Source organism: Alnus glutinosa, chromosome 7 (assembly GCF_958979055.1).
Source record: "Alnus glutinosa chromosome 7, dhAlnGlut1.1, whole genome shotgun sequence".
Lineage (NCBI taxonomy): Eukaryota > Viridiplantae > Streptophyta > Magnoliopsida > Fagales > Betulaceae > Alnus > Alnus glutinosa.
This window is the reverse complement of record NC_084892.1, coordinates 29,818,289-29,843,672: the sequence shown is the minus strand read 5'-3', so window position 1 is coordinate 29,843,672 and position 25,384 is coordinate 29,818,289. Positions and strand designations below refer to the sequence as shown.

The window sequence follows — 25,384 nt, the reverse complement described above, 5'->3', positions numbered from 1 at the left end:
TTTTATGGTTTAATTCTTTCACAAATAAGATATTGCCACATGAGTGTCGCTAGTGATACGGCAAGTTTCTTATAAACTAACGTGACAGTTAACTCATTAGTAGATAAACAATTAAATTTAATTGTGGCGAACGTGCCAGTATCATGCATATGGATTGTTATGTCAGTATGTAAGTCCACGTGACGCTTACCACATTAACTATTAAACAATTAAATTTGATTACGGCTAATGTGACAATATTACAAAAACTGATAGTCAATTTTTAAAAGAATTATAGCAAGTAAAAACTATATCCTAAGCATTTTCCTTAATAAAATTTTGCAAATTAAGCTAGCGTAATTATAGATTTTAGCCTACCGTACCCCTCTATAAATAGCTTCCCCTTCTCCTAAATATAAAATACTAATCCCCCCAGGGCTCAATCCAGGCAAGCAGCTCTCTCTCTCTCTCACTCAAGGCAAAGACAATATGGCGGCAATTGTAGCAATGCAACTTTCCCCATTGCTGTCGTTGTTTCTATTCATCCTATGTCTTCACGGCGCTTATGGACACTACGTCGACGGAGGGTGGCAGAGTGCCCACGCCACGTTTTATGGTGGCAGTGACGCTTCAGGCACAATGGGTAAAGCTATAAAGCTAGCTAGCTAACTTCCCCGTTTAGACATGTTTTTAAGACTGAAAACATCACGTACGTAGGTCGTATTTCTTATAAGGTGTGGTGGTGGTGGTTGCAGGGGGAGCATGTGGGTACGGGAACTTGTACAGCCAGGGATATGGGACGAACACCGCAGCTCTAAGCACTACTCTACTCAACAATGGGTTGAGCTGTGGAGCGTGTTACCAATTACGATGCAACGACGACCCTCAATGGTGCCTCCCTGGCACCATCACTGTCACTGCCACCAACTTTTGCCCTCCTAATTATGCTCTCGCCAGTGACAATGGTGGCTGGTGCAATCCCCCTCGTCAACACTTTGATTTGGCGGAGCCTGCTTTCTTGCAAATCGCTCAATATCGAGCAGGAATTGTACCAGTACTCTTCAGAAGGTAACTTTTCTATAGTACTTTACGGTCTTTTTTTTTTTTAAGAGAAAAAAATTATTATCATCTTTAAAATTAATTATTATACAAACAAACAGCACCAATGAATCCAAAACACATCAAATTACACAATTCAAAATCCAAAAACCAAGAAGAAAAACCAATCTTGATAGCACTATTAAAGTCAAAACTCTAAAAGGGATCCTCGAAAGCAAAGAAGACAATCGAAAAAGCTGCTAACGAAGCTGGTTGTAGCAGCATAGGGTGAACGATGTGGGTATCAAAAAAGAAAACCCTTTTTAACTTTTCTCATGTCTAGCTTAAAAGGGAGAGGGAGAGATTAAGAGGTAGATATACAGTAGTAGAGACACTACCCAGGGTGGTGAGGTAGAAAACTACCAAAATTAGATTTTTTTTTTTTAGGTTCAGATCCGGATTTAAAATTTTCAGCTGTCCAAATGAAAAGACTACAAAAACCAGAGCCAAGTGAGCTGTGATGGAGGAGATGTACTACATGAAATCAAAAGAGGTGGTGCGGCACGTATAGCCTTATAAGCGCACCCCGACTGCGGTGCGTGAGGTACACATGCTAGAGCGGGAAATGCCGGCGATGGAAGCGGCGGTGCGCATGGGTGGTGGAGGTTGTGGGTTTGCAGTACACTAACCTCTGAAAATCCAAAAATAAAACTTAAAAAGGGTTGAAACTGTATTACAATCTTAAACTTATGGATTGATCATTCATATGTTGGTTTTGTCAGGGTCCCATGTGTGAAGAAAGGAGGCATAAGGTTCACCATCAATGGCCATTCTTACTTCAACTTGGTCTTGATAACAAATGTTGGGGGAGCAGGGGATGTCCGGGCAGTGTCAATTAAGGGGTCTCGTACAGGGTGGCAAACCATGTCAAGAAATTGGGGCCAAAATTGGCAGAGCAACTCATACCTCAACGGCCAGAGCCTCTCCTTCAAGATTACCGCTAGTGATGGCAGCACTGTCACCAGCTACAATGTTGTGCCTGCCGGTTGGCAATTTGGACAGACCTTTGAAGGAGGTCAATTCTAGATAAATTGCGTGTTTTTAAGAATTTCTTCCAAAGTGCGTAGGGAGAGAGATAAAATAAGGTGTGGTTGGTAAATGGTAAAGTGGCAAAGTAGATATGCTTTTATAACATGGAGTAAAAGATTTAGATATTTTTTTAATGCTACGAGTAATGCTATGAAACAAACTTTTATCTAATTATTATCTTATCACGTGGACGTAACAGTGTCGGTCTCTGTTAAAAAAAAAAAATCAATGGTTGATTGACACTATAACATCAACAAGATTGGATGATGGTGAGATAAAAGTATGGTTTCTAACATTACTCTTATGTTATACATATTGTTCTAGAGTGTATAATTCCAATATATGTACATCCAAACCTGGTTGAAAACCAAGTATGGCGGTTAAATAAGTGCCATTTCATATGTATGAATCATGAATTACAAAATGTTATTAGGTTGTTATTATCTTATTCTCTTCCTCCTCTCATGACTTGGCTATTTCAGTTGAGATGTGTTATTTGTACATATTTTTTTATATACACTTTGTATACAGACTCACACTTTGTGTAGGACCCATTCATGCATAGATCCCTTATCAAATGTGAATGTGTGTACAAATATCATTAGCCATTTCAATTTGAGAGGGATATTGAAATGGTCCTCTATTTTGTACTTTTTTTTTTCCAATTACTTAATTCTAATAGAAAAATATTTGGACTATAATTTTTATTACAATTAGCAAAAAATTACATCCGTTGGAGGCTCAACCAGCCCTCCTCACCCCTTGCCATCCCTTAGGGTTGTTCCCCTCTCCATCTTGATGAGGACTCCCTCTTAACTATCATGGCCATCAATAAAGGCCATTTGTTCATAGATTGGCCGTATGCCCCAATTTTCTTAAACATCCATCAGCAGCTACTTCTCTTCGAAAAGTGGACTGCTTCGAAGATATTAAGATGTGCCAACTCTCGTGTACGTTTAGTTGCAAAATAGTCACTTTTCTCAACTTATGTTTAGAAGCATTCCTCAAAATTATTATTTTCTTTGTTCTTTGAGGATTAAGACTAACAAAGAACCTCATTTGTAATCCTTTTTTCCTTATTAAATAATATATTCTTTTTTTAAAAAAAATAAAAAAATAAAAAAAAAATCTCACTTACAAACTTATGGCAGTCTATAGGAGTTTAATGTGCCAAGTATGGTATGAAAAAAAAAAAAAAAATTAAACAACAAAATTTGACGGATAAATTTTTTTTCAACTTATCCTCTGTTAGTATTCTGCAAAGTTTCAGGAGCTGTGCAGCCCGTGGAAGGTAATTCAGAGAACAGAAATAAAAGAAGAAATACTTATCTTATTTAAAAAAAAAAAAAAAAAGGTTTAACATTCTTGTACAGAGGAACTACCTAAAATTTCTAAATACCTTTGTCATTTGCCGAAATGGGATTAACATATTCTACAGAATTTGCCAGCATCTCTAGGGAAATCAGCCCCCAAAACCACCCAAAAACACATCCTCTCAGATCTTCATTTAACTCAAACCCATCACACTGCAATAGTAGAAGCATGCCGAACACAAATTATATACGCATCAAAGACAGCATCTGTACCTAATAAAAGCCTGCCACTGCACATCATTCATACAAAACCATACATTTAACTCAGTAATTTAGCAGGGAGTATTTCACTCTCAAAACAATTTTCCCTTTCTCCACACCAAGCTTTCCACCAGTAACCAACCAATGACCTGGTGGATCTTGAGGCCCCTTGCTCATCTCGGACATATCAACAAACTTAACCAACTTGTTCCCCACTAAGCTCTCTCTTGAACCTGAACTTGAGTCACCCATATTGGCATTGCTACCCGTAGACACTGCTTTTCTTGACTTACCATTCGGAGCATGGTCCCACAAGGATCTTTGTACCGTACAGCCCGGCAGCCTAGAATACAGAAGCTTCATGTACAAGACGTTTCTTGACCCAAAATCCCACACTCCAAGTTGAGCTCCGGTGACTATGTAGACGCCAGAGAGGTCACCAATGAAGGATTCAGGGTTCTCAACTGGTGCAGTGCTCACATGAGAGAAGTTTTTCCATTTTACAGGCTCAAACCATCGACTATCTTGCTCCTCAGGTCCCTGCCATTTTGGAGCACCAATAGCCACGTGGGCGTCCCAGTATGGCTGAAGGATCTTTGGAAGAGAAGCTAAATGTTGAAGATGGATACACAGTCGATTCTGCTTGCTTCCTTCTAGGCATAATCGCAAGCCAGTTACCGGCTTACGTCCAACCGATATCTGCATTTACATGACGGCAAAAATAGCTTAAGGAGTTGTGGAGTCAGAATGCCAGATTACTGACAAAACCTTGAATTTGTTCTTGAATTAAAGGGGGAAAAAAAAGTATTTACCATCTTATCAAAATAATTCGAAGGACTAATGGTTAGTATCATAAATTGCAAAAGTTCATACCTGCTCTTGGCTGACATAAAGTTTTTGCCCCATTATGCTGAATTGCAAAGATGGGCAAACAGGTTCCTTCCTTTGGTGGCCAGTTAGCCTATCAAGTACAGGGGCCCATATCCGAGGAATCTGAAACTCTAAAAAATATCTCAATTCTTCGATAGGAGGCTTATCTGCGCAAAGTTATCCAAAAGGAATTTCAAAAACTACAGTTGCGAGGATACTATAGCAAATGAGGGAACAATTCCAACTCAATCATGAAGCTAGCTCAAGGTGCCTTACATTCAAGATACAGACTAATAGCACGGGTAAGATACTCCTTGCCTACCACCCCATTAAGTAGCGCTGTTATAGGGGAAAAAGCCATCTCAATGACATCTGGGGAATTCCGGACAGTTCTTGCCCATTGGGTGTGGTTTTGTTCCAGATCATCTCCTCCCCTTCTGCGGAAGATGACTGTCACATCCTGCATCAGTCAGAGTTAAAGAAAATTATGAGTTCAAGGACACTTTGTGATTCAATGACCAATGCCTGGCAAATAGCAATCATTAATGAGAAAGTGTATACATTGACAGTGAATAAAAACTTCGGCTCAGCTGCCCATCCAAATTTCACAATCCAATCTCCAGCACCAATCTTATCTCATGCTTACATTTTTTTTTATAAAAAAGAACGTAAAATCGGGACATCATTCATCAGTAGAGAGTACCTTACTGACCAAAAAAGAATAAACAAACAAACAAACAAAAGAAGATACAAAATGCATTTTATGTAAATGCGCAAGGAAAATGGAGGCTCATATGGACAAGCTCAAAAAAAAGAACATAACTACTCAAAAAAGATGTATCAAGTGCAATAGTGAGTATGAATAAACAATTTAAGTTTTAACATACTTCTTTCCCGGTAAGATATGGTGCAGCAGTGGGTTGAGGATATATTCCTTGGCTATTGAACAAACAAGGATCAACACCCTGTAAAGTTAAAAAATAAATAAATAAACAAAATAGTTACAGGAAAAGGTCACCAGTAACCAAAAAGATAATGGAAATGAAGGAAGAGAAAAAGAAAAGAAAAAGCATAAGATATTTTGTGGAACTAGCCTTATCCTTGAATTTCATTTGACCTGAACGTGCAAGGATTTCTGTGTCAGAAAATCTCTGGTTTCCAATTTCCTGAACGTATTTTTTAATTTCCAGGGTTGACAAAGGCGAAGATTGATGTTGTTTAACATAAATCACATCTTTACCACCAACAGTTACAGAAGTGATGACATGCGTCCCAAAATTTTCAATAAAGCTGTCAAAACATAAATACTAATTAGGGGCAATTTAAACCTTATCATTGTTTTCCTTAATAATTTCGACATTCATACCTTGCCAAAGATGGTGGGTCCCAACAAGTTGGAACCGCTTGTTTAACATTTTCTTGCAACACCAATGGGCTTTTCATAAGCTGAAACTTGGCAAGAGGAATATAAAAGCCATCCGTAGAAAGGGTCTTTGTGGCTACAACATCAATATGCTTTGCACCAGTGAAGCTAAATGCAGAATTAAAACTACCAAGAGGAAAACTTCCGGAAAGATTAGCCTTTTGATTAAAATATTCCACCATCTGCAGTCATTCATGAAAAAAAGTATGTTATAACAATTGCCATTCAAAGCATTACAATGGGCTACAAGATGCACTTAATTTCAGAAAATACTTGTACTGTTCATTCCACATTTCTTCCTTGATGCCACATAGGTTGTAGACCACTACTCTCTCTCTCTCTCTCTCTCATATTTCAAAATAAACAATGCCTCTTAACATAGGCAATGCGCTTATCAATGACTGTATCATTGTGACCAATCGAACATTCGAGCTAATGTTTTGAATTTCAATTTACAACTCTTGGAATCATTTGGATTCAAATACTCCAACACTAGTAAGATATGATCTAGAAGTTCAATTCCCATCCCCAGCCTCAAGTGGTTGGGCATGAAAACCAAGGATCAGACAATACCAAACCTATAATCAATAACTGGGCAAGTTACAGAATATAAATCCAAGGCATTAAGATGAATGTGAGAAATAAAATTATTCTCCTAAAAACTTACCTGGGCCCCCACATAATTGATGATGTAGAAGGATAACACTACATGTGCAAACAAATAAGCCATGCTTTGGGATGTTGAAGCTCAGGTGACAAATCCTTCCAAACAAAAAGGGTAGGATTGCAGCCATCAAGCTTGGCTTGAATGCAATCAAATCTTGAGCATGACCTGAGTTCAACTGCTCCCTTCTTTTACTTTTTCTTGGGGGGAGGGGGGACTGAGCAAGCTCAGGCAACATCGCAAGCGCAAGCATGCTGTCCATTAGTTGTTAAAATAAAGATGTCCTACTTCATAAATACATATTAAGTTCTTTTTTAAGTGGTTTCTTTCAATAAATTTCTCAAGGGGTCAGCTTTGAGGTTCTGGCTGGTGAAATACCTAATATAAGTAACTAGCAAGCTTAGGAAATTTGACAGGAGGCTCGACAGATGCTAAGTTGTCAAATTCTGAATTAATAGCGCTGAAATATCTTGAAAGAGAATATCAGCACAAAAATGGTAAGAATTGGTAGAACCAGGCATAATTGGGGCAATATCATTGCAATGGCAGTAAATCGGGCATAATTTTGGCTACAAGTATCAAAATCACTCATAAGACCCCAATACTCTTTTTGGCACGCACATTATGGCCACCCAACAACGCTCGGTGTGCGCCTTTTTAGCCCAAAATTCATTGTTTTTCCTTCAGAATCGCTATTATAAGTTAATTTTTGCCATTTTAGGAAATATTGATTTTCTTGTCTTAGTAGTAATTTTGTTACTGGATTTCACCAAATTTTTGGAAGTCTTTAGTTTATTATGCAGTTTTATTTTATGTAATAATTAGGCTTTTGTCATTTTTGGCAAAAAGTTGCTTTGCTTCAGCTATGTATATATATATAAGCCCATCTTATGGGCTTAGTTCTACACTTTGAGTTATAATCATATTTCAGTATTTTCAGAGTTATCCTTTTTCCTCGGGGAGGCTATGCTTTCTCTTCTCTATTTGTTATTTTTATCTCTTCCTGAATTACCTTTCACCTTGAATCTTCAATTTCTGCTTACTAGCACATGTTATCACAACAATCCTAGTTCTATTCGGTATAAAAAGTTCTTGAAATTAAGAATTTACAACATGGGATAACAATTATAGGGTCCATCAATTCTGATCCACTGAAAAATTTTATTCTTTTTGTTTTGTGGTAAGTAAAACAAATTATCTTCAGGTAGGAAAAGTCCCTTGTGGATGATCAGAGTGCCATATTGCCAATTTGAGATTAAATATTCGCAAGAAATTTTGTAAAACTTGAGGAAATTGAGTGTGACAAATCTTCGTTATCATCATTACTTGGGAAGTATGAACTAATTTGTTGGACATCCTCATCACTGCTTTATGTATTACAACAACATCTGCTCCAACTCATCGTCGATCCATTAGTCTAACCCAAACCCAATTCAAATCCTAAAACCTAATCTTAGATAGACACTTCCACTATATCCCAAAACACAAATATAATGCAAATAAAGCAAATGAAGTGAACAAAGAGTCATAGAGAAGGAGACCATATTCATACCTCAGGGAAACTGCAAACCCCAGAGCTCTGACGCCCTGTGGCCTCCTGACAGTTCTTGATGTCCCTGGGAACATTTGGCACAACTATGTTCTCATAGAGTAAAAGATCCCTAGTGTGTTCTTCATCAACTTCGACCACCCTAGACCCAGCCACTCCTTTACAGTAGAGTAACCTCGTATCAAAATTCACATCAAAGCCTCTCCCTAATGCCTGCACAGAGTTTATAGCAGTGTGCAATGCTGCTGCATTTTCCTCCATTGTCTCATCAGAAAAACTGAGTCTTTCTGGATCAGAAGAAGACCCAGTTCGCCAAATTCACCCAGATAAAAAACCCAGTTCCCTACTTGAGCAATTGAATTCAATTATGAAAAAAACCCACGAGAAATTGGAGTGCTTTGGGTTTCATTCATGAAACCAAGTACTTTGAATAATTAAACTCTTCCTCTCTCTCTAGATTAACTATAAGAAATCTTCGAAGAAGATTCGAAGCGATAATCGATTATCTCCTTTAGATCTTGAATCAAGGGATGATTATCCAGCCTCTTCTCTCCTCTCAGCTGCGTGTACTTTCTCTTTCTATAAATTTTCTCTCTCTCTCTCTCTCTCTCTCTCTCTCTGTACGTCTACTTCGAAAAAATCACAAAGACTTGCATCTGAGGTGTTTGCAAAATTACGTCACATTATGTACTTATTGTCAAAACGGTATTTATTCTTTCCAAAATTCCAAAACAGTACGTATTGGTTTTTCTTTATATATTAATTTCTCTTTTAGGGTATTCAGATGTTGATAAATTTAATTAGAAAATTATATATTATCAATTTTATATATGCTTCCATCAACTGAAAAAAAAATATATATATAATTTTGATTCTTATAATAAAATACAATCCACAAAAATACTTTTATAGCTATCTTTTGTCATATTTGCACCTCTTATTTTAGAACCTGCTCAAATATTTCATGTGTAATAATATAACTAAGTTACTAAAACTGCAACGTTGAAGAATAAACAATCTAAAAGAGATCCGAGTATAATATATTTTTGAGAATAAGAAAAATTAATATTTAATTAAAAATATATAATATAATTTTATAAAATATCAAGGTCGGTAAGTTTAAGATAATTTCCCTTCGTAAGGATCGTCTAGACGGCATTGACTTCGGTCTTTGTTTTCTACGGAGCTGTTTGTGCAATTTGTCCTGATCCAGACCATTGAATAGTTTGTAAGTTTAATCTAATAGTCTGTCTTAGCAAATTTTTTATTATTTATTTTAGCTAAAAAAATTCTTTTTCTTTTTCTTTTTTCTTTTTTAATTTTAGCTACTCATTCTTTCAAAACACCTATTTTTCACTTTATATTTTAATTACTAATTCTCATTATTCCATTTTTAAATATTATTTTAAAAAAAAAAAAAATTATGGTTTTTTAGGAAAAAAATTACACATAACTTCTTCAAACTACCACATTATTATCAATGCCCCCCAAACTATCAATTGTGTTTAGAGTAATGTTTATTGCACAACTCTTACACAACTTTTACACAACTCTAACTATTTTTTATTTTTATTTTTTATGATTAACCATTAGTTTTTTTTCTTCTTACATATGGGTCTTAAATATTCAATGGTTGATCTTTAAAAAAAGTTGTTAAAGTTATATAAAAGTTGTACAAGAAACATTACTCTTTTGTCAATGTCCCCCCTACACTACCAAAACATGTCAATGTCTCCTAAAATAACAAAAATATCATTCATAAAATTATTAATTTTTTAAAAAAAAACACAAGAAAATTATTAAAAGAAAAAAAAAATCCTAAAATAACAAAAGGTTATAAAAAAATAAACAAAAAATAAAAACTGGTTTTTCTTCTTCTTCTTTTTTTTTTTTTAAAAAAATTGTTTTTATAATTTCAGTTTTTTTTTTTTTGAATTTATTTTTTTCCCCTTTTTCTTTATTTTTTAGTTTTAGTTTTTTTTTTGTTTTTTGAATTTATAAGGATATTTTTGTTTTATTGAAAAAAATTTAGGATCATTTTTGTCTTTTTGTTGGTATTTCATATTTGGGAGGACATTGACATTTTTTAGTAGTTTGAGGAGGATATTGACACAATTGATATTTTGGGGAAAAAATTATTAATTAAATAGTAGTTTGAGAGAATATGTGTTTTTTTTATTTTTTTTTTTAAGGAAAGAGAATAATGGAATAATTTTTTTATTTTATTTATCTATAACGAGTAACAACTCCCCAAATATTTTGTTAAACTAACTAACTAACTAACTAACTATCATAATGTGTGTAACTTTTTATCCCGAAAGCTAAAACAAGTCTTTGATTAATCTGGTGTGAATGCTGCGAGATAATACTGTTGAAATATGGAGTCTTTAATCAGTCTCAAGGCTCAGTCCGGTGGATCTCGTCAAAGTCAGTCGTCAAAACAGAACAAAAAAAATTAGAAAGTTTTACTTCTCTGCCTACTTATTTGATTTGAATTCATCGTGGTCGGCTGAGCATGATGTTTGAATTTGGCTGAAAACACCAATTTAGATAAGGTGAAGCTGACTTTAGAGCCAGTCTTTGATTCTTCACTTTTTTATTTTATTTATTTATTTATTTTCCATTTAAGATGCTTACTATAAAAACCTGCCAAATGGATAAGCTTTAGGTAAACAAAAAGGAATATTATACATAAGGATTAAAAAAAAGTGTTAGTTACATCTGCATTATTATTTTAAAAATATAAGTTGAAACTTCCTATAATTACTTATAAAATCTGTCTCACTTAATAAGAAACTAATTGATAATCCATAATGTGATAAATTCACCAACCAGATATGAGACTAACTTTCTAGAGGAGATGCTTGCAGCAAAAACCAGTCCGATCTAGCAGTTACAAGGAGATCACCAGGAGGGTGAGGGGAGCTCTTCACGAAACAGATTAAAGGGCAGTAACTCACGGACAAAATCTGGTCCGTTTGTGCCCAAGTTTGCCAAACTCAATTTTTCCCGATACAATGGCACAGAAGACCCAACTAACTGGATATGTCGAGCAGAACAATTTTTCGAGTATCAAAATACGGCAGAGGAAGGGAAGGTATCACTAGCAGCTTTCCACCTTGAAAGGGAAGCACAATTGTGGTATCAACTTCTTAAGGAAAGTGATGCAACGGTGGAATGGGAGGCTCTAAAGGAAGGGTTGCATGTTAGATACGAGCCTACTCAATTTGACGATTTCTTTGGCAATTTAACAAAGCTCCGCCAAACCAGAACAGTGCGTGATTATCAAAGTGAGTATGAACGGTTGTTGAGCAAGGCCGGCCGGCTCTCTGTGGCACAGTAGATCGGTGGGTTCATCAGTGGGTTGAAGGAGACCATTAGACCAGAAGTACAAGCCTCACGACCAGAAACGTTGACAGCTGCGATAGGACTCGCCTGGCTGTATGAGGACTCGCCTGGCTGTATGAGGCGGGGCTACAAGCACAACGGCGCCCTACGATTTTTTTTTAGGAAAAAAGAACCATGGGTTCTTCTAATTTTCCTCTATTACCTTTTGCTCATATAGCCAGGAACCATTCGCCAGCAATAAAGAAATTAAGTCCAGCAAAGTTGAGTGACCACCGTTCAAAGGAGCTCTACTTCAACTGCGATGATAAGTTCTCGTCAGGCCATAGATGCAAAAAATTGTTCTTAATAGAAGGTATATATAAGGAGGGTGAGGATTCAACTAAGGAGAATCCAGCCAAGAAGCAGTGGTATGAGGAAGACGCTAACATTTCTGAAATTTCCCTTCATGCAATTTCGGGCGCCTAGTCCCCACAAACAATGAGGATAAAAGGAATGATCATGAAGACCTATATTACCTTGCTGGCAGACACGAGTAGTACGCATAATTTCTTAAGCTTGGAACTGGCAGGCTGATTGGGGTTAGAATTGGACCAACAAACAGAGTTTGAAGTATTGGTGGCCAATGAAGAAAAGTTGAGCAGCAAAGGGAAGTGCTCAGAAGTTCAGGTTTGGCTTCAACTATATCAGGTTCACTGTTGAATTTTATCTTTTTAATTTAAGTGGCTATGATGCAGTGCTTGGGACCCAGTGGCTAAGAACTCTTGGCCTGATTCTTTGGGACTTCTCCAAATTATATATGAGTTTTCAATGGCAAGGGTAAGAAGTTACCTTGAGAGGATTGGTTTCCCCACAAGATGAGTTGCTGGAGGCACCAAAAATGATAAAGCAACTAAGGAAACAACAAGAAGGAGTCTTTGTACAGGTGTTCTCAATACACTTGGGCGAGGAGCAGTGTTGTCCCGAAAATTGCAAAACACGAATTGCTGCAGTTGCTAGAAGATTTCAAGGAGATATTTGCAAAACCATGTGAGCTACCACCCCCCCAAAGGCACGATCATCAAATCCCCCTTATTGAAGGCTCGAGGGCAGTGAATGTACGCCCCTACAAGTACCCTCATTATCAGAAAAATGAGATTGAAAAAATTATTTTGAGGTTGCTAAAAACCGGCGTTATAAGGACTAGCACAAGCTCATATTCCTCGCATGTACTGTTGGTAAAAAAACGTGATGGCTCATGGCTTTTATGTGTGGACTATTGCGCTCTTAACCGGATTACCATCAAGGATAAGTTCCTCATCCCAATTATAGACGAGTTGTTAAACGAGTTGCATGGGTCTCAATACTTCTCAAAACTGGATTTGAGCTCCGACTATCACCAAATCCAAATGAAGGAAAGGGACGTGGAGAAGATGGCTTTTCACACTCATCACGGGCATTTTGAATTCCTGGTAATGTCGTTTGGACTCACTAACGTTCCCTCCACTTTTAAATCTTTGATGAATGAAATTTTCTGAGATGTTATGCGTAAGTTTGTCCTCCTTTTTTTTTACGACATATTGATTCATAGCAAGTCATGGGGGGAACACATGAGTCATTTATCCATTGTTTTTGATATCTTGCGGACTAACCAACTCTATGTCAAAAGAGAAAAATGCAGCTTTGGCCAAGTGAGGGTGAATTACTTAGGCCATATTATTGACCGAGAAGGGGTGGCGATTGACCCTAAGAAAATCCAAGCTATGCTGGAGTGGCACGACCCACCACACTCAAGGCACTACGGGGGTTCCTAGGCCTTACTGGCTACTATCGGAAGTTCATCCAAAACTATGAAGTTATTGCTCGACCACTGACTCAACTTCTCCAAAAAGATGCTTTCAAGTGGAACAAGCTCTTTTGCATCTCAAAACAGCCATGACTCGGGCTCCGGTGTTGGCCCTACCAGATTTCTCTAAGACATTCATCATAGAGTGTGATGCTTCCGAGTACGGTCTTGGAGCCATCTTAATGCAAGACCAACGTCCTATTGCGTTTTTTAGCTAGGCTCTGCAAGGGCGGAACTTAAACCTATCAGCTTATGAAAAAGAAATGTTGGCTGTGGTGGCGTCTGTCCAAAAATGGTGACCATACTTATTAGGACAACAATTTGTGGTGCGAACAGATCACCACAGTCTCAAATACCTATGGGACCAAACCATTGTGATAGAGGCTCAACAAAAATGGCTTGTCAAGCTTGTGGGGTATGACTTCATCATTGAATACAAAAAGGGGTCCGAAAACTCGGCGGCAAATGCATTGTCCCGCAAGATGAAGGGCACTCTCATGGCCATTTCACAACCCGTGCCCCAATGGGTTGAACCCATTCAACATGAAGTACAAAGTGATCCCACCCTTCGAGAGCTGGTGGAGAAGATACAGGCTAGTAACATGCAGGGACCATAGCATGTTCACTCGGGGCACTAGAATTACAAATCAGGTTTGATTTTTTTTAAGGGCAGAATCTACCTAGGATCCCAATCTCCCTTAACCAAAGAGATAATTCATGAGTTTCACAGTGGATCACATGGGGGATTTCATAAGATGTGGCATCGCCTGAAATCTGTATTTTATTAGCATGGAGCTTGTGCACAGATAAAAGAATATTTACGAGGGTGCGATATTTGTCAACGAAATAAAAGCAAGCTAGCACTTCCAGCCGGATTATTGCAACCTTTGCCAATACCCACTATGATATGGAGCGACATCTCCATGGATTTTGTAGAAGGACTGCCGAATTCGCAAGGTAAATCTGTCATTTATGTTGTGGTGGATCGTTTTTCAAAATATGCACATTTTATCGCACTCAAGCATCCGTATTCAGTGATCATGGTGGCTCAAGAATTTTTTGAGAATGTTTTTAAATTACATGGACTTCCAACGTCCATTGTGTGTGACAGAGATTCGACTTTTACAAGTAATTTCTGGCGTGAACTTTTTCGGTTGCAAAGAACTAGGTTCAATTTCAGTTCTGTGTATCATCCACAAACGGATGGTCAAACGGAAGTGGTGAATCACACATTGGAAATGTATTTAAGATGTTTCACAGGTGATAAACCGAAGGATTGGATCAAATGGCTGTCATGGGTGGAGTATACTTATAATACTAGTTACCACTCTAGCACTGGTAAGTCTCCTTTTGAGTTGGTACCAGCCCCATCATTGCTATCCTATATTCCGGGCACAACAAGGGTAGAATCTGTGGGTAAACAATTGGAGGCTCGAGATACTTTGTTAAAACAAGCTCGCCTCAAATTGTCTCAACCACAAAACAGAATGAAGCAGCTCTACGATAAAGGTCATAAGGAACGTGAGTTTCAAAAGGGAGATCTGGTTTATGTCCGATTGCATCCTTATAGGCAGCAAACAGTTGCAAGGCGTTTGAATATGAAATTAGCTGCAAAATTCTATGGCCCATACAAGGTACTGGAAAGGATAGGCGAAGTAGCGTACAGACTGGAATTGCCTCAAGGGTCTAAAGTGCATCCAGTTTATCATGTTTCTTTACTTAAGAAACAATGGGGTTCCAATTCAGCAAGTAGTACAATTCTACCTGAAGCTCTTCAAGATATTCCAGAATTGGTCCCACAAGCTGTTCTAGATGTCAAAGGAAAAAACCAAAAGAGAGAGGTTCTAGTCCATTGGCGTGGCCATAATCCCACAGATGCCACATAGGAAAATGTCAACAATATGCAACATCAGTTTCCAGAATTCAACCTTGAGGACAAGGCCGATTTTTAAGGGGGAAGGAGTGATGCGGAATGCATGCTAGAGTTTATCTTATTGGGTTTAGTTTATTTTATGCTATCTTATTGCTGTTAGTAGTTGAGTAGTAGTAGAGTCTATCTTAATTTCAAGTGTCCATCGCCAATAGGTTAGTAGTTGTTGCGATAGACAGTGTTATCTTTTATTTCAAATTACTAATGTTATCTTGGCCGGTAGAAGATAATAGTTATTTCTTGGAGCTATCGTCCAGTTAGGACTCATGATGTAATCTTTATTTAAAGAGTTATCAGTGAATGAATAAAGCATGCAAATTTTAACCTCAAACTTATGTTTGATACGAGACTCAAGAATCTCTAATTTCCTACCGCTAATTTTCTAAATTAGTAAACATAGGCAAGAACAAGAAGCATAATTCTGCTTCTTTTCCTGTTGACAGGCGTGTTACTAGATCCGTTACGAATTCTCGTAACAGAAAGCTTATCCGACTTTCAACATCGTTTCCTTACCTTTGTCCTTGAGGACATGGACGTTTCGCAGGAGGAAGGAGTGTTACGTGTGCCGCACACTAAGGAAGCTAAGAAGGAAAGTCGTGGCCCTGTGGGCTGCATGGCAAGGAAACTCGTGGGAAGGAAAGTCTTGGGTTGCACAACGTGGCTAAGAAGGAAAGTGGCTGATCGCGGCAAGAGGATCCTTTGTAAAGATAGAATCCTATTAGGAGAATAAAAGCAAGAATTAAGGAGAGAAATAAGGGATTGTTTCCTGGTAGATAATTAAGGAGAAAAATAAGGGATTGTTTTCCATTCGAATATTTTCCTCTTATGTAAGCATTTTATTTAAACCTAAGGAGGTAATGAATAAAGCATCAAACATTACATCCTCAACTATTGCAGTCGATCTTAGGAGGCAGGGTACCTCGAATACCCATTATGCACCACCATAGGTAGGCCGAGAAAGCTTTATTCCGAGGCTTTGTCTATGACCAAACCCCAAACATGTTCTCAAACACAAGCACACAACACTTTTCCTCCATAAACGATCATCCGATTCATCTGTGTTAACAAAAAGGACAAATTGATACAGAATTTTTAAAATAAGGTTTAAGTTGAAGGGAAATGCTCTACTTCCCAAATTTTCATCCTCAAAAGTGGTTCCCAATTGATGTGTCACCATCCCATAAGATTGTGACATATTTTTCAAAATAGTAAATCTCATCCATAATTGACATATCATTTTGGAATCAACTTTTGGGAAAAAAAAAAATTTGATAAGTGTAGCACTTCTCGTGACATAAAGGTAAAAATAATTTTGAGTGTTTTGGTTGTTTGTTAACATTTTTGTTTTATTACTCTTTTTAATAAAACAAATAAATGTTTACATAAAAAAAAAAGTGATTTCTAACATTACTTTTTTTAATAATATTAATAGAGTTGGAAATATTTTTGTCAAAGAAATATATACTTCTTGCATGTTAAAGAACACAATAATTTTATAAGCTGAATTAAAAAGATTCTTCTGATTCAATTTAGAGAAAACTTTGTCCATCTAAACTCTTTCATTATCTCATCTCTATATTGCTGGAGCCAAGTTTCTTCGGAACTCCAACACGAATCATTTCATTCCTTACTCGCTGAACGTCATCCCATCTCTCAGATTCAGCATAAATGTTAGATAACAAAACATAATCTCCATCACTAAGAGCTTCCAACTTGGCAAGCTGCCGGAAGGATTCCTCAGCCAATTCGGCATTCCCGTGAACCCTACAAGCACCCAACAAAGTTCTCCACAGCACAGCTGTTGAGGGCAAAGGCATGGCTTCGATCATCTGCCAAGCACCATATAACAATCCCCATCTGCTAAGAAGGTCAACCATGCAACCATAATGCTTTATATCAGGCATGATCTTGTACACCTTGATCATGCGATTGAAATACTGGCGCCCTTCTTCCACCAAACCCTGATGGCTACAAGCAATTAGAACACCGATGAAAGTTACCCGATTCGGCCTGATCTCGTCAAGCCTTAATTCCATGGCTGCAAACAATTCCAAGGCTTGCTGATAGTAACCATGTACGGCCAAACCCATAATCATTGCATTCCAACAACTTACCGGTTTCATTTTCAGCTCATTAAATACTTCCCAAGCCAAACTCAAATTCCCACATTTAGCATACGTATCTACAAGGGCATTGCCCAAATACCCTTCAATCTTGTGGTTCTTCTCTTTCAAGGACTCATGGATCGTCCTACCCATCTCCAATGCACCCGTCTCTGCACAAGCACCCAAAACAGATATAAGCGTTACTTCTGTTGCCTCCACCTTAGCAATTTGCATTTCATCGAAGATCGTCAATGCTCCGGCATAATCCTTAACCTGAACATAACCAGCAATTATTGAATTCCAAGAAACCGCATCCCGTTCTGGCATCTCTTGAAACACCTTTCTTGCAGCTTCAATATTACCTGACCTAACATGCCGCGCGATCAAGGTATTCCATGAAACCACATTTTTCTCAGGCATCAAATCAATAAGGCAATCCGCCGATTTGAAATCATTAATCTGATCATAGGCCATTATCATGATATTCCACGACGCAACACTTCGGTCAGTCATTTCATCAAACATTCGACGGGCGAGACCCACGAGCCCACACTGAGAATACATATAAACCAACGAATTCTGAATATAAGCATCGCGTTCAAACCCCGACTTCAAAACCCGGCCATGAATCTCTGCTCCCTTACGAGCAACACCAAACCCATCACATCCTCCACCTTCTTCCTCGCACCTTGAAGCTCTAGCACACGCCTTGAGCACGAAATTGTAAGTAAAATGATCAGGCCCAGCATTCACGTGTTGCATATGGTTGTATATATAAATAGCTTTAATGGGAAAAACGCTGTTAGTGTAAGCTCTAATCATAGTGTTACAAATGAAAGCATCGTCCATTTTAGTATCTTGGAACATGGCCTGCGCATGCGCGAGGCTTCCCAATGGGGACAGGGCCGAGAAGGCGATGAGATTGGCGATTATGTAAGGATGGGTGTAGAGGCCGGCCTTGATGATAATAGCTTGGGCTTTTTCTACTTCTTTTACAGAAGAAAGTCGCTGAAGCTTGGGGATTATGTGAGAAAGTGTGGCTCTCATCAGCATCTTCCATTTCTGGTGTTTCGGCGGCTAATTATGGGACGAAGCTCACCTTCATTTCTTCTGGCATTCGACTATGAAATTCAACATCAGTTTAAAAGGAGCAACCTTTGTCTTAAGTACTTTTGTTTTTCCAAAAACAAAAACAATAATAATAATGCGCCTCCACAATCCACATAATCATTGGCATCAAATAATTAAAAAACCTCCAAGGACAATCTTCAATTTGATTGAAAAAAATTCCTTAAACCCAATTTATTAAACTTGTATTTTTTTTAAAAAAAAATTAAAAATTAAAAATTACATGCATTTTCCAAAAAAAAAAAATCTCTAACCCAATTTTTTTTTTTTTTTTTAAAAATAAATCTTTATTCGAATTTAAAATTAGCCAAGGATGTTACCAAGTAATAACACCCGGAGTTACATCCACTAATTCAAGGTGGGCTGTGATTTACTTTAGAGAAATGCTGAAAACACACTCATTTTATGAGACTGACGTGATAATACTCAGCAACCCTTAATTTTATTTTATTTTTAACAAGAGCTAATTATTTAGCTAATGAGTATTAACTATCTCGTTAGCGGCAAGCCAAATGAGATGGGAAGCATTACTCTGCGTTTTATGGGCTAAATACAACTAATTTTAATTGCCGAATTTTTCTTGTTACTCTCCGGTTTTCTTTTTTTAGGAGAGCAGGGGGTGACCAAGGCCCATTTCTTGGGTATGAGATTCTCCAATACTTTGTTGCCACGTTGCCAATGAGGCCAGTGGCTATCTATTAGACAACCCAATTTTGGGAATTTGTATATTCTATTCGTGGTATTATTTTGAAGGAAGAACGCCATGAAGGAAGATGACTGCAGCCATCATGGCCCAGGTCAAAGACAATCGATGCTCTTCTTTACCTCCATCCATTTATTATAACGTGTATTAAGTTGCTTGTCTTTTATTTGAAGGAGAAAGAGGAGGAGGGTTGCCTGGTTGGATGATTTTGTTGGAGAAGAAAAATTGGAAATTCACTTCGTGACAAGCACAAACATGTTCTTTATTTATATATAATGTTATAGGAATAGGTAATTTGAATTGAAAATTGGAATAAAGGTGATCCAACCCAGGACAAATAAACATCTCCATGCAGAGATAATGTAAAAATATTTGGCCAAAGCAAGCTATATATATATATTAGATTGCCTCATAATTAGCATTTTCAATTGAAGTAGCATCGGTATCGACAGAAAAATGTCTAAACCATTTATCTCCTTTACATCAAGATCAGCATCAACTAGACAATGTCAAGCCCTCTATTTCTTTTTATTTCCCAATGAGTTTCCCCATCAACATCAATCTGTTCAATATTTTTCATCGTTTAGTAATCATGATATCTAGGTAATCAACCAGAATTCACTAAAAGATTATATATCTACTGTTGCATGCATATTTTCCTCGGGCTGAAAAAAAAAAAAAAAAAAAAATCAAAATTTTACCCGCTCATTGTGAGTTCCTGGTCCTCTTAGCAGTGAAGAGCTGACGTAGAAAAGCAAACTTCCCCCTCGCACGAGCGGAAAATTCAGTCATGGTACCATTACTAGTTGCCACCGCCTTGGTATCAGATTCCAGTACGGATGGTGAGGGTGGTGACGGTGAGGGTGGTGAGAGACTGAAGAGAAATTCATTAAGCATGCGGATAATCTGGCTAAAGCTCGGCCTCAGGTTAGAGTCCTCAACCCAACATGACTGTATGATGAAGGCCAGATCAGGGGATATATCCTCTGGAAGACTAGGCCTCTCTTGCTGCATTTCAGAATGACAACAATATACAGTTACTAAAAAAATGTAGATTTTAGAACTCATCATGCACAAGAGCTTTAAGGATGCCCCTCAAAGCACAGACCAGAAGTTACAAAAGTGAACAGAGACATGGTTTATTATCAGTCTGCATTTGATAAAGTAACATTGGCATCTGAAGTGAGGCATCCAAAATCAATAGGACAGTAAACATAGCATAATCACCAAAAGCATCAAAAGAAAAATCAAATTATAATTTTTTTTGCACCTTAAAAGCCGCAGCATAAGCAGCCTGCAAATTGGACATGCCTTCAAATGGCATGCGGTTGGTCAATAGTTCCCATAAGACAATTCCAAAACTGTAGACGTCAACCTTGTTGTTGTAATGTTTCTTCTCTCCCTGACGCAATGTCACAGTGCTGTACAACTGCAAAGACAAATATATTGTAGGTAAAAGTTTAGCAATTGGTAAGAAAAGTTAGATGCATTACAAATAAATCCATAAAGCTCTTAAAATCTTGATGCACAGCAGTACTAAAAACCAAGAAGTGCATCCCAGCCATTCAACAAAACAACCCAAATGAAAATTATCAAAGCCCTAAGGAAGATTGTCTAACAAGTTTGTGCTTGGCCGCCTTGTGCAAAAAAAAAAAGCTTATGGCTTATGAGGCTTATGCAACTAATAATTCAAAAACAAAAGGATAATAAAAATTAAACAAAGGAAACATAATATACGACATACTTGCAGCCTTAAATCAAAGTTTCTTCTGCAGGTGCAGTTAATACTGACAACTCCTAAGCTACAGGAAAGATGAAATCGAGACAAAAGTTTAACACAGTTTTAACTAAATGATCAAAATGACTTGATCTGTCTAATCACCCCTCTTCCTAAGCGAGTCAAGCCTTATCTCAAGAATAACGTTGGCCGGTGACATTGAACTGAACAAAGCGGAGAATTGAAACATGAAGACCAACCAAAAACTTAGCTTATTTAGGCCCATTAGGAAAGCGCTCTCAAACTCATGACAGCTCCCAATAATGATGTGAAAGTATTTACATGGAGATCACTTGCAGATTGATATACAATCCTATATTTATTTACAATTATTCACATAGATTACATAACCTTCTTAGTTCGCAAGCAAGCCCAAAACTAAGGAATGAAAGTTGCTAGAAGGGGGCCAGCAATCAGGGATGCCCCTAAGGGCACCACAGCATTATATATACAAGAATTAGCCTAAGTGATTGTTAGATAGTGGATTTACAAAATACTGCTCCACATGGCACAGACTGAGACTAATGTCCAACAAAAGAGGTCTTTACTGACATAGAGGTGGTCACAACCCAAATGACATCCACCAACCTAATGCCAGATTTCTCTGAGGGAATTATGCAAAACTCCTCTGAATAAAAATCATAAATCCAAGTTTAGTAGCCACTATCCTGTAATACATGTTGTCTGTTTAGGTGCTTGTCTACTGCATACATGTTTTCATTTTCCTGATATAGCCTTGATGATCATAAATATCTCTCCATCTTGATGATCAATTAATCGCATAAGCACCATCAACCACAGAATTTTTTTTGTCCATTGAACAAACAAATCTTGTTGAATAAGACAAACCTCAGGAGCCATCCATCGGTAAGTCCCAGTTTCTGCAGTCATCATCTCTGTCACAGATTCTTCTCTTGCAAGGCCAAAATCTGCAAGTTTCACAGACTTCTGATTTGCCGTAAGCAACAAATTGTCTGCAATTTGACACAAATAATAGTAAGTTGGTAAAATAAATAAAGACCACATATTGAACTAGAACAAACATCCATAATCCAGTAAGTATAACCAAAAATTTCTTTTTTCAACTGAACATCAACTTGACAAGCATCAAAAACTTCAATTTCCATAGTGATTAAATTTTATTTTTTTTAACACAGCATGTTTTGCACATAAAGGTGCTTTTCTCCAAATCTATTTTTCCAATATAAATTTTACAATAGCGTAGCTTGAATCGAAAACCAAACTATAGTGAACTATGAGACATGTCCACGGCATAATTGGATAATAAACAGCACAAAAGATTAACTAAAGAGTAATGCTAGAAACCACATTTTTATTCCACAATACTGATGTGGCGGTCTCAACCAACTCTTGGATCAGTCTTTATTCAAAAAAATAAAAAATAAAAAAATAAAGAATTGGTTGAGACGGCCACATTAGCATTATGTGATAATTGTGTGATAAAAATATGGTTTCTATCATTACTCTTAAACAAATGGCAGTGAGGGCAAACTGGAATGGCTTTTTAAGTATCCATCATTATCTATTATATGATTGATATGAGTTTCCATATACTTATTGGGATTTCGAAAAGGAGAGGGGGGAAAAAAGAGGAAGAGGAGCAAGATTAAAACACATCGTTGTATCTACTTTTAATGATCAGCAATAAAGAGATTGTCTAGGGGTTGGTTAGGATTGCCACATTAGCATTGTAGGATACTTGGGGGAAAAAAATGTGGTTTCTAGCATTACTCTTAACCAAATGGCAGTGACGGCACACTGGAATGGCTTTTTACGTATCTATCATTTGCTATCTTATGATTGATATGAGTTTCCAAACGCTTATAGGGATTTAAAAAAGTAGGGGGAAAAAAGAGAGGAAGAGGAACAAGATTAAAACGCTTTGTTGTATCTACTTTTAACAATCAGCAGTAAAAGAGACAAATCACCAAATAAAACCTCAAACAAACATTGGATTCCAAAACATGAAGCCCATACAAATATAACAAACATTCAAAGAAATTTAGTCCATTATGTATAATGCACCATATTCTTGAGAAGTACCAGGTTTTATATCTCTATGTATAATCCCATTAGCATGTAGACAATCCATGGCTCGAGCAATATCAAGGGCAAAATTTATAGCCACGTGAAGGTCTAATAGTCCAGGACGAATACTCAGTAAATACTTCCGGAGTGACATTCCAGGTAACAGCTCTGTCACTATCACCATTAAAGGGTCCTTGCAAGCTCCAATAAACTGAAAAAGCCAGAAATGAATTATTCTCAGTGACAGATACAACTATGTGAAAAGACATGGGTCAGGTACACAAAAGAAAAATGCTTACAAAAAAAAAATAACTAAGATACAGATACTCATATAATCTTCCCATAAGAAGTATATGAATAAATTGTAGACAAGTTTTAAATTAAAACACTGACCTTGACTAAATTATCATGTTTAACACGCGACATCATATTAACTTCCCGCGCAAAACGACTCTCAAGTGCAGCTCTTTCATCTGAAGTGCTCCCACGATTGAGGACTTTAATAGCCACAATTCGATCACCATACCTGAAAAATATTATGCTAGACCTATGTAACTAGGAAACCAACTGCCAGACAAGCTATTCTTAAAACAGCCACCAATGCTCAAGAACAATGGTACAGCTCATTTGATGACATTGGAACAATGTCATGTTTATCCACAAAACAATCAAAAGTTACATCTATACAAATACATGCTGTAAAACCTTACATTCCTTTTCACAGGAATCGTAATTTCATGTTTATACACAAAACAATCAAAAGCCATTACCCATACTAAAGATTGGAATAATCAACTAAAGCTAACTAAGCTTTTATCTCGGAATCCTGTAGTTTCATGCGAACCATGATGCCATAACAACTTTGTCAAGAAGAGCTTCCTTGCAACCTCAATACTTGCAAATCCACCCATCACCATGCTCAACAAAGAAGAAGAAGAAGAAGAAGAAGAAGAAGAAGAAGAAGAAGAAGAAAGAGAACATTTTGGGCATCCCAGCCTCGTTAAGATTAAATTAAAAACTCGTTAATCGAAGCAAATAACAAAAGGCCTCACTAGACTACCGCCACGCTTTACATGCCAAAGAAGCATATATAGTTTAACTTCAAAAGCTACATCCACACCAATCTAGTCTCACAAACTAACAACTACAAAAATCAAACAAAACACCAATTACGCAAGAAGTTTCACACTGACCTTCCTTCATAGACTTTCCCATGGGCACCCTCGCCGATTTTCGAACCGATCAAGAGCAATTTCGGGTCAACCAGCAGATTCTCATCGATACTCAACTGCGACGGCGCCGTCACCGATCCATTCTGCGTCACCGATTTCGTTGAATACTGCCCCTCTTCGCCTCCTCTGTTCTTCTCGCTGCAACTCATCGTTGCAACTTGCAACCTCAAATTATACCCGAATTTCTCATCTCAAAATCACATAGTATTCACGCAATTAACATTAGCCTATTCCCCAAAAGGTCAACTTTCAATAACCGTTCATTTCACTTTCCAAAGCATACTCAAACCACCACAAAACCAAAGCCCAATTCCTCCTAATTCTAAAGCTCCGTGTTCCAAATGAACCATTCACAGCTACTACTACCAAATTTCTCACCGATCAGTTCGTCTTCAAAGTAAGCTCCGTTTCAAACTTGCAACAACTTTGCTTGAGTTCTAAGCCTCCTCTTCTTCCACGCAGTTTAAGAAAGGAAAAGAAACCCTAACAAACAAAAAGAAGATAAGACCAAAACAAAAAGCAACTTACAGCCGACGCTAGCTAAATTTTCCGGAGAAATTTTTTCCAATAAAGATACAAAAGCGCAATAAGCATCAGCAGCAACTCTCAAAAGCTCCAAAAGCTTCGTGGACTGGTGTTTGGCTCACAGACCCTAACCCTTAAAAGCCTGACTCTCTCGCTCTCTCGCTCGCCCGCGCTCTGAGCACTGAGAACTGAGAAGAGAAGGCGCTCCGATGAAAATGATTTTTCCGAGTATCTGTTCCGACCAGAAGGGTTTAAAGGTGGAGAGGAGAAAAGGAAAAGTTGGAAAAGTGCTTGGCCAATGTGAAGTCGCCACGTGGAGAGCACGGCTCTGCAGGTCGCAGTATCAGCGATTTGGACGTTCCTGGTCGAGGATGCTCGGATGGAGCTGCTCGTTCAGATACAAAGCCTCAATCCGTCAATCGTTCCTTGTCGGCTCGGCTCTCGGCTTCACTTTTATTTTCCTCGTGCTATAATAAAAAATATATATATATCTGTCTTTTTCTTCTTCTTCTTTTTTTTTTATTTCTTTTATTTCTTTTTTTATTTTACCTTATTTCTTTTTGTTCATGACCAAGACTT

The 25,384-nt window shown here is 37.5% G+C and overlaps 3 protein-coding genes across 5 annotated transcripts; 1 reads left to right on the top strand and 2 right to left on the bottom strand.

The window, feature by feature from the left end:
- Window positions 1-416: 416 nt before the first annotated feature.
- On the top strand, window positions 417-2,524 carry LOC133874230 (expansin-A4-like). The gene is made up of 3 exons (XM_062312099.1): window positions 417-622; window positions 735-1,047; window positions 1,800-2,524. Exons 1-3 carry the CDS (start codon window positions 469-471, stop codon window positions 2,101-2,103), a joined length of 771 nt encoding a protein of 256 aa, XP_062168083.1. The 5' UTR covers window positions 417-468; the 3' UTR covers window positions 2,104-2,524.
- Window positions 2,525-3,416: 892 nt separating this feature from the next.
- On the bottom strand, window positions 3,417-8,841 carry LOC133873055 (MACPF domain-containing protein CAD1-like). Its single transcript, XM_062310770.1, has 7 exons — window positions 8,190-8,841; window positions 5,917-6,155; window positions 5,645-5,840; window positions 5,438-5,515; window positions 4,827-5,010; window positions 4,554-4,717; window positions 3,417-4,379 (listed from the first exon to the last, which is right to left on the bottom strand). Exons 1-7 carry the CDS (start codon window positions 8,445-8,447, stop codon window positions 3,744-3,746), a joined length of 1,755 nt encoding a protein of 584 aa, XP_062166754.1. The 5' UTR covers window positions 8,448-8,841; the 3' UTR covers window positions 3,417-3,743.
- Window positions 8,842-16,787: 7,946 nt separating this feature from the next.
- On the bottom strand, window positions 16,788-25,171 carry LOC133872732 (pentatricopeptide repeat-containing protein At3g29230). 3 transcript variants are annotated; one of them, XM_062310317.1, is made up of 7 exons: window positions 24,242-25,171; window positions 23,442-23,574; window positions 23,064-23,259; window positions 21,849-21,973; window positions 20,493-20,651; window positions 19,924-20,230; window positions 19,723-19,784 (listed from the first exon to the last, which is right to left on the bottom strand). In XM_062310317.1, exons 1-6 carry the CDS (start codon window positions 24,427-24,429, stop codon window positions 19,928-19,930), a joined length of 1,104 nt encoding a protein of 367 aa, XP_062166301.1. In that variant the 5' UTR covers window positions 24,430-25,171; the 3' UTR covers window positions 19,723-19,784; window positions 19,924-19,927. The 3 variants fall into 3 exon arrangements, with proteins under 3 accessions (XP_062166299.1, XP_062166301.1, XP_062166300.1); XM_062310316.1 differs by having other exon boundaries at window positions 19,723-20,230; XM_062310315.1 differs by lacking the exons at window positions 19,723-19,784; window positions 20,493-20,651; window positions 21,849-21,973; ... (1 more) ...; window positions 23,442-23,574; window positions 24,242-25,171 and adding an exon at window positions 16,788-18,512 and having other exon boundaries at window positions 19,924-20,063.
- Between the last annotated feature and the right edge of the window lie 213 nt (window positions 25,172-25,384).

What these genes read in the sequence shown, in the direction of transcription:
- LOC133874230 (XM_062312099.1), top strand. Translation starts at nt 469, where the DNA reads ATGGCGGCAATTGTAGCAATGCAACTTTCCCCATTGCTGTCGTTGTTT. An exon ending in TGACGCTTCAGGCACAATGG is followed by an intron (nt 623 to 734) that starts GTAAAGCTATAA and finishes TGGTGGTTGCAG; the next exon opens with GGGGAGCATGTGGGTACGGG. An exon ending in GTACCAGTACTCTTCAGAAG is followed by an intron (nt 1,048 to 1,799) that starts GTAACTTTTCTA and finishes TGGTTTTGTCAG; the next exon opens with GGTCCCATGTGTGAAGAAAG.
- LOC133873055 (XM_062310770.1), bottom strand. Translation starts at nt 8,447, where the DNA reads ATGGAGGAAAATGCAGCAGCATTGCACACTGCTATAAACTCTGTGCAG. An exon ending in AAATGAAATTCAAGGATAAG is followed by an intron (nt 5,516 to 5,644) that starts GCTAGTTCCACA and finishes TTAACTTTACAG; the next exon opens with GGTGTTGATCCTTGTTTGTT. An exon ending in TATTAGTCTGTATCTTGAAT is followed by an intron (nt 4,718 to 4,826) that starts GTAAGGCACCTT and finishes AACTTTGCGCAG; the next exon opens with ATAAGCCTCCTATCGAAGAA.
- LOC133872732 (XM_062310315.1), bottom strand. Translation starts at nt 18,444, where the DNA reads ATGCTGATGAGAGCCACACTTTCTCACATAATCCCCAAGCTTCAGCGA.